This window comes from Temnothorax curvispinosus, unplaced genomic scaffold (assembly GCF_003070985.1).
Source record: "Temnothorax curvispinosus isolate PA1 unplaced genomic scaffold, ASM307098v1 QBEX01018231.1, whole genome shotgun sequence".
Lineage (NCBI taxonomy): Eukaryota > Metazoa > Arthropoda > Insecta > Hymenoptera > Formicidae > Temnothorax > Temnothorax curvispinosus.
Window position 1 is genome coordinate 77,589 of NW_020228011.1, and position 11,553 is coordinate 89,141.

The 11,553-nt window shown below is 35.7% G+C and overlaps 2 protein-coding genes across 6 annotated transcripts; both read left to right on the forward strand.

Annotated features, from left to right (window-relative positions):
• Positions 1-5: 5 nt before the first annotated feature.
• Positions 6-1,655, forward strand: LOC112468214 (lens epithelium-derived growth factor-like; the record flags this gene model as incomplete). The annotated part of the gene is made up of 1 exon (XM_025037302.1): positions 6-1,655. A coding segment is annotated over one exon (519 nt), but the record flags the coding sequence as incomplete, so codon positions are not given.
• Positions 1,656-2,472: 817 nt separating this feature from the next.
• On the forward strand, positions 2,473-9,718 carry LOC112468221 (dynamin-like 120 kDa protein, mitochondrial). 5 transcript variants are annotated; one of them, XM_025037313.1, is made up of 18 exons: positions 2,473-2,733; positions 3,097-3,340; positions 3,512-3,647; positions 3,751-3,879; positions 4,372-4,416; positions 4,827-4,916; positions 5,004-5,161; positions 5,237-5,400; positions 5,549-5,813; positions 5,887-6,078; positions 6,161-6,345; positions 6,419-6,580; positions 6,638-6,825; positions 6,909-7,123; positions 7,230-7,487; positions 7,565-7,765; positions 7,853-8,057; positions 8,286-9,718. In XM_025037313.1, the coding sequence occupies exons 1-18, from the start codon at positions 2,705-2,707 to the stop codon at positions 8,348-8,350; spliced, it is 2,931 nt and encodes a 976-aa protein (XP_024893081.1). In that variant the 5' UTR covers positions 2,473-2,704; the 3' UTR covers positions 8,351-9,718. The 5 variants fall into 5 exon arrangements, with proteins under 5 accessions (XP_024893081.1, XP_024893082.1, XP_024893085.1 ...); XM_025037314.1 differs by having other exon boundaries at positions 2,705-2,733; positions 4,830-4,916; XM_025037317.1 differs by lacking the exon at positions 4,827-4,916 and having other exon boundaries at positions 2,705-2,733.
• The last annotated feature ends 1,835 nt before the right edge of the window (positions 9,719-11,553 follow it).

The window sequence follows — 11,553 nt, forward strand, 5'->3', positions numbered from 1 at the left end:
CGTCAATCTCACCAAAACGAAAGAGACCCCCGAAATCGCCAGCGAAGTCGAAGAAAGTTTTCAAATCCGAGAACGAAAAGACCCAGACGAGTAAGAGGAGCAAGGAGCCAACCGCGGAGAAATCCAAGAAGACGTCCGCGGGCAACAAGGACACTAAGGAACGCAGGTCATCCAGCGGGAAGCGCGACTCGGACGACGAGGAGCTAAAGACCACCAAGTCGTGGAACAAGGTCGAGGAAGGCGTCGGGGTTGCGATCGGTCGCCGGAAACGCACCGCTGCCCTTCAGCTATACTATTGGTCCAGTTCGAGCGACGAGGAGGAGGCGCCGGAGCCGACCCCGGCGCCCGAGGAGGAGGAGGACGATCGGCAGGAGCAGCACGGATGGATAGTGGGCGACTCCCACAAGCGGATGATAACGATGCTGGCGATGGAGAAGCAGCTGAAGGAGAAGCGACGTAGGAGCGAGGACGAATTCGAGCCCGGCAAGGCGAAGAGCAAGAAGCATCGGAACAGCACCTCTTGATACGTGTTTCACGATTAAACCCGATCAAATCCGCGCGACGGGCGCGATAGACTACGTCATCCTCTCTATTATAGAATAAATATGTAAAACTGTGAAGACGAGAAAGTGGAGACCATCTCTACGTTTCTCTTTAATGAGAATTTACGTTCTGTATCTTCCATGATTATTCGTGGTGGATCTGTTTGGGTAAATAGAAGCAGTGTGTGGTGGAGACAAGTGCGATCTATGAAAAAGTATTTGTTGTGTTCGATCTTTGTTTCTTCGTTTTTTCATGTTTCTTAGCGAGTGTGTTGAGCGAGTGGAAGTGATTCAGGCGTGAAGGAGGAAAAAAAAAGAAGATATAAAATGTACATAGTTGCTTGGCGTTAGAGATTAGAGATTAGAAGAGTTATCCTCCCCCGTTTCGATTCTAAGAAAAATATGCATGTATAAATAAAAAAAATTCGAGCTCTTATAAATACCGGAAGATATAGACTGAACGTGAGAAGTAGCGGAAAGTGAGAAAGCACTCTTAGACAATACTAGGACATTTGTAACGTTTAGTTGTACGTAGGGGAGTCTCCCGCGAGAGAGAAAACGGGTGAGGTGAAGAAACGGGGGGAAACCAGTCACAGTCGCTTATTTAGGAAAAGGACAACGTAAAATCGGGTCCAATCGAGTTTAGCCACAGCTTCTACCAGCTTTTTTCGTGATTCGTAAAACGTATTTCTTCGTATTCTTGCATATTCTTACATGTTCGTACGTATTCTTACATATCGCAATGAATGAAGTAAAAAGAGAAAGAATTTCTCGGATAAAATGTTGTCTCGAGACAAAAGTACCATGTTCGGGGGGCTTAAGCGCTCGCTACGAACGAGCGGAATCTTTCTTGACCTTTTTCACGTTATTTTTACGAATTTTTCTAGATCTCAAGCTTGCGTGCGCGGCCGGCCGTGAAGCCACGTGGACACGCGGTCCACGGAGATACGGATATGCTTTATTAATGCATAAAACGCGAATATTAGTTTCTTTTCCTTTCATACTCGCCTCGTGCACATAGGACATAAGTATGTAGATTTTCATATATTATGAAAAAAAATGTTGTATATGTTATAAGCAAGTGACAGAAAAAAAAACAAACGGTTATAGACTTTAAATGTAAATGTACTGCCATAATATATCATATATGTATATATATCATAATATATATATAAAATTGTATATGTATAATATGATATATAATGTTATATATATAATTATAATATATATATTATATAAAATATATATAATTATATATATACATATATAATACGAAAGCCTATGCGAAATAGTAATTAATATTATTTCTGTAAAGATTAAAAAGAAGAAATCTTTAGCACAAAACTAGGCGACGACCCAATGTAAATAGAGCATATTTTCAATGCGTCTGGAAAAGTATGTTTTGTAATATAAGGATTGCAAAGAAAAATAAAATTATTCGACAATTCCGTCTTTCTATTTAAATAAGAAAGGAAAGATCTATTTAAATGCATAAGTTTCGATATATTTTTATTCGAAAGGAAAATTTGCATCGCGCTTTATAAATAATATAAATAATATAGTATTTCTCTATCAAAAATATATTATTTTATGATTTTATTATATCTGATTTTTCATAGAGATTAATTTTTTATTTATTTGCTTATTAAATCTTTCTCTTTAAATTACACATTTTTCTACTCTAATTCAAATTTGGCACGTTCTTTTTTTTAAATGTCCAAGCAGTGTCGTCACACGTAGAAATGTCCCTTTAAATTTAAATGGCGCGGCAACACTGCCGTTTTATGGCTGTTTGAACGCTAGGGAATTACGCGACGGCCAATCGGAGCCTTCCGACTTTCCGGAAGTGACCGTCCGACGGTCCAGGAAATTTTTCGCTGTATATTGGTATCACTCCGAGATTGGTTAGGGACGAGGGACAATCTTGCGGCAATCATGCCTCTCATGCCGTCCGCGGGCGACGTTTCCGAGCAAGTGGATGAATCGAGATGCATGTAATGCCCGGGATCGTCGGCTTCTCGAGGACGTTTTACACCTTTGATTTCCTGACTTACGTCACACGTACCTCGTTTCACGCATGAACGTGAAATTTCACAAATATCCGCCGCCTATCGTAAACGCCGTTATTCGCCAACGACGGGCGACGATTATACTCCGATAAAATGGAGCAAATCGTATGTGGAAAATTCGGGTGAGATAGACGTGATTATTATTGAAATTAAACGAACCGATGAAATGTTCTCTCATTAAATTCGTGCGTTACGCAAAATCATTCAATTTAATCGAATATAATTCATATTTCTTGCGACGGAGCAGCCGCTTGCTCCAATAGGTTAGCTCGTAATACCCCATCGTTAGAATTCACGTGTGAAAAGATACGTTTTTTAATCATCGTCATTCGTTTCAAGTTATATTTATACTTTATTGCCTTCTGTATGCTTCCCTCCTAAACTTCTCTTTCCTTTGACTCTTTTTAAGCCGCATAATTTTCGTTGCGCAGAATAATTTATGACTCCTTTTTCTTTTAATTGAGTCAACGTGTGTTTCTTTTCAGCCATGGCATTTTACTAGTCTCCAGAACCTCCAGGCACCCGATAACGATTGTCACCACGCGGAAGCTGATGTCCGGAAAATTTAATAGACACTGTAGACCACTGCTGGCGTCGCCGCAACTACGTTACTTCGCAAATCCGCATCGTGGATACGCGATGTTGATAACGAGGATATTAAGAGGAGCGTTAAAAATTCGATACATTCTCTTAGGAGGTGCGGTCGGTGGTGGCGTTACCTTGCAGAGGGTAAATGTTACACAAAATGATTCGATTGAGCTGTATGTAATTCATGTGTCTCTTGTAACGGAGTTTTGCATTTTCCAATTGGCACCATTCCTGCAGTTCTGTCCATTATACTTTATGAAATGTTAAAATGTAATTGTACTCGTTAAGTATTATAATTATTTTATCGCACAGAAATACGAACAGTGGAAGGAGGGATTGCCGGATCTGGGATGGCTAGAAAATCTGATGCCCAGTGAAAAGCGATGGCAAGATTTCCGTGAGTCGCTCATGACGATGAGGACCAATGTGGCCGACAAGATCGAGATCGGTAAGCGGGACGAATATATAATCGTTCAGATCTGCGAAAATGTGAGGCAAAACGAAACGCGTTAACGATTTGTGATTTGAAAAAACTGACCAAATGCAAACAGATCCACGTATAAAGGAGTTTGGGGTAGCTAAATATCAAGAGTATAGGAATCGGTTGTCTCAAAGATTGGATGACGCTATTAAGGCAGCAGAAAGTCAAAATAGCGACCAAGAGAATAGCTCGATACAGAGTGAGTCTATTGACGAATTTTTTTTTCTATTTATTGATACATATTCGTACATCACATAACTCCAAAGAACCTATAATTATTTACCAAATGTCCTATTTTATCCGTTCATTCCTTTGTTACATATTTCTCCATTTGCCTGACATTTTCTTACCTGCTAATAATCCTAATCATCACGAGATATGAATTGATACCATTATACCTAGTTTCTTTTTTCTATTTCCTTTTTTGATTTGTTCACATATAACATTTATCTAAATTTATTGCTTGTATGCAAAAATGAGCATGATAAAGCAATTTGTGTGTCAACATTGATATATATATTTTTATCTATTATCTGTAAAATTTAATTGGAAAATTTATGTTCTCAAAAGGAAATTTATTTATATTCTTGTAAAATGCGAATTTTACGTAAATTTAATGGTATGTAATTCATTACCGCAGAGCACTATTTCACATGCATGTCGTTAATTTATCGTGGTCTGTTCTGTTCAGGTGCATTTGATACCATCTCAATGGTAGCAAAACAAACTTATTCAGGTGTGTAAAGACTTTGAAATTATTTCACCCATATTCTGTCCATTCAGCATTTTATAGACAAAGTGGTTTCTTTAAAATTGAAAATTAATTAATGTGGCAAATTTTTGCTGGCAAACAAGCTATACTTACATATTAAATATAGAATCTAATGACGATGGATGCACATTTTAAATACTGAATGGGACAGAGCCATTATTCGCTGCTTTTATTATATTGCATTAGCTTGCGTACAAAGCAACATCATTTTTTCCTTTTTTTTTTAGTTTTATTTTGTCATACTCACAAAAAATTGCTTATGCACGTAAAATAGTCTTATTAATTTATCACGTCAGTTGATACCAGCTTTCTTGCATTTGCAGAACAAATTAAAAATTGTTCAAATTAAAAATACGTGCTGTCTTATTTTTAAGCAGAAACAAAAGAGCAGTTGTCCAAAAATGTGGTTGCCTTTGCGCGTCCATTGGCTAGTGATAATACTGAGGAGGAACGTAAGAAAGCTCGTACGTACATGTCATTCATTTACGATTTCTTCACGATCAAAAATTATTCGGCATTCCAACAATGTCTTCTTGTTTTTCCAATTGAAGAATCTTCGCAACAGAGGATGGACGCCATGCAGGACGAGCTGATGCAGATGCAACTAAAGTATCAACGCGAAATAGAGAGACTGGAAAGAGAGAACAAAGAATTGCGCAAGCAGATACTTCTACGAGGGAGCCAGAAATTTAACAACAAAAAGATCAAGGTAATTTGCACACATATTGCGTTAACATATGTAACTTGTTTCAATTGTATTCCACGCTCGTTTTGTCCTTTACAGAAGTCATTAATTGATATGTACAGCGATGTCTTGGACGAGCTTAATGATTACGATAGTGCCTATTCCACTGCTGATCATTTACCTAGAGTAGTAGTCGTTGGTGATCAAAGCTCTGGTAAAACATCCGTGCTTGAAATGATTGCTCAAGCAAGGATATTTCCGAGGTATTTGTTTCTTTATTTTATGTTATTTTTATATATATTATTTGATTATAAAGAATAATGATACTGTTATTAATAATATTATTTACATTAATTTATTATATTCTTATTTAATATTAATAATATTATTATTATCATCTTGGTTGTACAGAGGTGGAGGTGAAATGATGACGAGAGCGCCAGTTAAAGTCACATTGAGCGAAGGTCCCTATCATGTAGCACAATTCAAAGATAGCTCCAGAGAATTCGACCTCACGAAAGAGTCGGAGTTAGCCGATCTCAGGCGGGAGGTAGAACTGCGTATGAAGAATAGCGTTAAGAATGGAAAGACAGTCAGCCCGGATGTCATTTCTATGACGGTGAAAGGACCGGGCCTTCAACGTATAGTTCTAGTCGATCTACCTGGTATTATTAGCGTATGTATATAATGCTTTTATATCATAAATTTTCAAAAAAATTCCACTTACAAAATTTTGTTTTTTGAGACAGACAGTAACCGTTGATATGGCGGAAGACACTCGCGAGGCAATCAGACAAATGAGCCAGCAGTACATGAGTAATCCTAACGCAATCATTCTTTGCATACAAGACGGCTCCGTCGACGCGGAAAGAAGCAACGTGACCGATCTCGTAGCTCAAATGGATCCGTCGGGCAAAAGAACGATCTTCGTCTTGACAAAAGTACGAAACGTTATTTTCTTTTTGCTAAAAAAAAATTAATGGATGCAGATATATCACTGCAATTGTTGTTTTCTTACGACAGGTTGACATGGCAGAAGAGAATTTGACTAATCCCGAGAGGTTGCGCAAAATATTATCCGGTAAACTATTTCCGATGAAGGCGTTAGGCTACTTCGCCGTAGTCACTGGTCGTGGCAGACAGGACGACAGTATACAAACGATCAAGGATTACGAGGAGCAGTTCTTCAGAAATTCTAAACTCTTCAAGTAAGTCTAGACAAAAGTGTATTCGAGAGCGATGACATTAAATGCGATTGTTAATGAACTTCTGATTATTCAGAGATAGTCTAACAATGTCCGGTCAAGTGACTACCAAAAACTTGAGCTTGGCGGTAGCCGAATGCTTTTGGAAGATGGTCCGTGAAACGGTGGAACAACAAGCGGACGCGTTCAAAGCCACGAGATTTAATTTGGAGACGGAATGGAAGAACAATTTTCCGAGGTAAATAATTCAAAGAAGCTATTTTGATTTTGTCAACTTATCTTATTACGTATTTAGGTTGAGAGAGCTGGACAGAGACGAGCTTTTCGAAAGGGCGCGGGGCGAAATTTTGGACGAGATAGTCAATTTGTCCCAGGTATCGCCGAGACACTGGGAGGAAGTGCTGATGGCTCGAAATTGGGACAAAGTCAGTATGCACGTTTTCGAGAATATTTATCTGCCTGCTGCTCAAAGTGGAAATCCAAGTACAGTATATATTGATAGATGGATTCTTTCTCCATTGAACAGACGGAAACTTTTCTCTAAAGGTAACGTTCTTCTGTTACAGATACATTCAATACCACTGTCGACATTAAGCTCAGGCATTGGGCAGAACAACAACTGCCTGCGCGTAGCGTTGAAAGTGGATGGGAATGTTTGCAGCAGGAATTTCAGAATTTTATGTCACAAGCTCGACTTAGTTCGGATCACGACGATATTTTCGACAACCTCAAGAACGCCGTAGTAAACGAGGCAATGAGGCGTCATTCGTGGGAAGAGAAGGTGAATAAAATTTTTCGGTTTATTTCCATCTTTTTTATTCTCTCTCTTATAAAAAGTCATAATATTAGTAAATTAGGGATATCAAAAGGCATATTTCTTTTCTCAGGCATCCGAAATGCTACGCGTTATCCAACTTAACATCTTAGAAGATAGAAGCGTCAACGACAAACGTGAATGGGACCAGGCAGTACGTTTCCTAGAAACCTCGGTGAAGGAAAAATTGCAGAGTACAGAACAGATTCTGCGCGATATGCTGGGGCCTAGTCGCAAGGAACGGTGGATGTATTGGCAGAACCAAACTGAAGAACAGCAGAAACGTACGGCGGTCAAGAACGAGCTGGATAAAATCCTTTATGCCGACAAAGTACGCGCACACAGAGAGTTGCAGTTAAATAGAGCTTTATTGCATTTATTGTATGATTACAATATTCTTGATTACAGAAACACGCACCTACTCTAACGCACGACGAGCTCACAGCTGTTAGGAAGAACTTACAAAGAAACGGATTAGAGATCGATAACGAATTTATTCGAGATACATGGCATCCTGTATATAGGAGATTTTTCCTACAACAGAGTTTAGCGAGAGCGTACGATTGCAGAAAAGGATATTATCTGTACCATACCGGGCACGAAAACGAAGTACGTGAAAGGAATAAAAGAAATTTAAACAATGTATATTTACATGAGTGCTCGAATCGGACATTTTTATAGACAGGATTTTTTCAGATGGAATGTAACGACGTAGTGCTCTTCTGGCGAATTCAGCAAATGCTGAAAGTCACCGCGAACGCGCTTAGGCAACAAATTATGAATAGAGAAGCTCGTAGATTGGACAAAGAGATCAAGGAGGTCCTTGAGGATTACAGTCAAGATAACGAGATTAAACAAACGCTACTCACAGGCAGACGAGTCACATTAGCAGAGGAACTCAGTATGTATTGCAGAGAAATATCTTTATATCACTAACTATTCGCATAATTTATAAAAGTCTCTGAAATTAATTTAGAAATATGTTTCTAATATAGTAAATAATTATGTTATTATTGTTAAATTATATAATTTAAATATAAAAGTAATAAATCAATATTTAATCAGTATTGAATATTTGAATATTTTATTTCCGCTAAATTGCGCCGGTAATTAGCATTTTTATTTTCAGAGCGGGTCAGGCAGATTCAAGAGAAACTAGAGGAATTTATTCAAGCGCTAAATAAGGAAAAATGAGCGTATTAAACGGAATATCAAAGTTGAGCACCATATCGCACGTAAAGCGAACCTTTGACGCGATTCGCGATCGAATGGATGGTAGATGAGTATTTAGAGATCTCGTCTCGTAAAAAAGTGAACACACATGGCAGATTCCTCAGTTTTATTCGGGAAATCGATTGCCGATTGAAGTACTGAATTCACAAATCGTCGAGTATAGGTCTGTTTTTTATTGCTGCACTGCTGAACTAGTGCACACTAGTGCACTTAGCAGTAAGTTAGAGTGAAACAAAATGTACTTGTCCAACTCTAATAGCGTAATCGACTGGGCTGGGTTTCAGCTACCTGAGAGCAATTAATGACGTCACTTTAGCAAATCGACCAATGTTATTGCTCGATTTGCCGGAGTGACGTTAATAATGGTTCTCGGGTCGCTGAAACCCGGCCCAGTCGATTACGCTATAACTTATTGCACTAGTTCAGCAGTGCAGCAATAAAAAACAGACCAAATATTAGTGCGGGCGCATAATAGCCCGCATAAGTGACTGCCCGTGGTCTTAGTAACTTTGTGTAACATATTATATAATAGAAGAAGTCGAAATCTCTCTGCGCTCTGATACGATTCAGATTTGTAAATACGCGATATGTAATCGACACATGGAAGAATCTTATCAATATGTACAAAGATTCTTAAAATATATTGAGTAATGACATCGCAATTGTTTCCTGAGCAACCATATTTATACAAAAACGCAGTAGTAGAATATTATCATGTTAGAATCATGTTACAAAATCATGTTATAAATTTATTGTATTATTACGCGATAAATAATAGTGATAAAATGTTATTGCGACATATTGCACAGAATGTAATTACAGAAAATATATAATACAGGATGCTATTTGAATAAGTTAGCGATGCGTTTATGTGTCTGCTAATTTAAACGTTTAATAGCTTGATTTTAAAATTTTCTTTTTAGAATCCCAACAAATTAAAATATCTTTTTGTCTTATTATAATTTGTCTACGTCTAATTGGCATTCGAAAAACATTTATTTTTCAGAGAGGAATAATACATGGATACGATTTATAAGAATTTAATATTTCTGGCAATAACAAAAGTTTTTTTCAAAAATCCAGTAAGCATCTCACAATATCTCGACCAATTGAAATAAAAATTAAGATACCCCAGTGATTAGTAATTTAGTGAATGGTGTATATGTCATATAACTGTGCAAATAGATAGGTTCTTATACAAATCATGGTCCGTTTCTTTTGTCTTAAGTCGCGCATGCAAATCAGTAAATTACTAAAAATAATGAACAATGCATTTTTAGTAATTGTAACGCAGAAAATTTATAATAAATAAAGCTTTTTAAACTGCAATATTCAGAGTTTTAATCTTTTACCATTCCCTAACTATTTCTATCACATTTATTACAATAATTAGATTACATATATTTTGCTAATTATAAAAAGTTGAAATAAACATAAACAGTATACATAAACAGTATTTATATGGATTCTTTACTTGTTTATACATATAAACACATGCGATTGTTAATTATTCATTTATATATCATATATAAAAGTAATAAAAAGTTGGGAAGAAATAGTAATGCATGTAATAATAAAAAATTGTAATGTATGTTTGTAAATGTATCTTTACATATATGTATCTATATTACACTGATATATATTTATAAACGTTTTTATAAATTGCTTTAGTGAAAATAAAATTAAAACGTCTATCTAATTTTGTACACTGAAAAAAAAATTTTTTTTGCATTTTAGTAAATATTAGTTTGCATACAACTGTGACACCATTTACTAAAATAAAGAACATTTTTCTTTTTATTAGTGTATTTCTTTCTCAGTGAATACACATATACTAATAAGAAGAAAAACTTTCTTTATTTTAGTAAATGGAGTCACAATTGTATATCCAAACTAATATTTACTAAAATGCAGAGAAATTTTTTCTTAATGTATGTATATTTCATACGTACTTTTATTTCTAGATTTCAGTATACCACGCAATTTTAAAGTTATAATGTCCGGAAGTTTGGAATATATATGATTCCGTAATTGAAGACCGAGCCACATATAATTTTGTTCAATTGAGACCTATACCAGCTTACGGGATAGTTATTGCTGTAGAATCACTAGAGAAGGCGAGGCTTGGTCCAAGAAGCAAATGTGTATGCTGAATTCAAATATATCGATGATAGCCGCGATGCTATGATGTTTGATGCGAATTTTGAAAGCATGTTGCAGATTGCCGGCGACTTGTGTGGAGTTCGTTTTTCGCGGAATATATCAATTAAATTACAACTTACTTATCAACTTAATAACACACACATAATAAATTTTATTTTTTTTTTATTATAAATCTCTTCTTTTTTTTATTCTTTTGTTATTATATTTAAAATCTCTATAGAGACACAATATAAAGAAATTAGATTCTACGTTGGCTGACATGTGTTGGTTCCTGATTGAGGAAGACGATATATATATTGAACTATACTGCTAAGAAAAAGAAATAATTTTCAACTATTTTTTACCAGTTTCTTTGCAAGGTGTAATTAATTGATTTTATTTTATTATTTTTAAATAAATATGTTCAGAACAGTGAAATTTTTGTTAAAATGTTATTTTATAATTAATTTTTTAATTATCCTTTAAAATAAAGCTGATGGATTTGATCTGAAAAATGGCTCAAAATGGTCAACATTCAAATTAAAAAAAAAAAAAAATTCGATGTGACGAATGATTATAGTACCGGGGTGTTACGGAGGCACCCACAATTATCATTAATTCATCAACAAAATTAAATAATTATTTTAGTTGTGGTACTGTGTAATGAAAAAAATGTGTTCATATACAGGAAAATTTGTATTTTATGACTGAATCAAAATATAAAATAAATATGAAATAAGTTCTTTAAAGATGTGATATCAGAATTTAGTCGCGAGTTTGGAAACCGTTTGTATAGTATATATAACGAAGATCTTGGCGATAATTATATGAAAAATATCTCGCCAGTTCTGAAACAGAGAGCTAATATTATTATCGAGGACATAAACGTACTTTCCTTGATAACTTGCACATTGTGATTGCATCTGGTTCCAGTTCATCCTTATGGTTTCTATATAATTTAAAAATATTAAAAAATATATATAGGTAAATAATTTTTAATTTATACAAATATATCACACATG

Excerpts from the sequence above, each read along its gene's own strand:
- LOC112468221 (XM_025037313.1), top strand. The coding sequence starts at position 2,705 with ATGGAGCAAATCGTATGTGGAAAATTCGG. Across the intron at positions 2,734-3,096 it reads ATCGTATGTGGAAAATTCGG|CCATGGCATTTTACTAGTCT; the intron begins GTGAGATAGACG and ends GTTTCTTTTCAG. Across the intron at positions 3,648-3,750 it reads GGCCGACAAGATCGAGATCG|ATCCACGTATAAAGGAGTTT; the intron begins GTAAGCGGGACG and ends AAATGCAAACAG.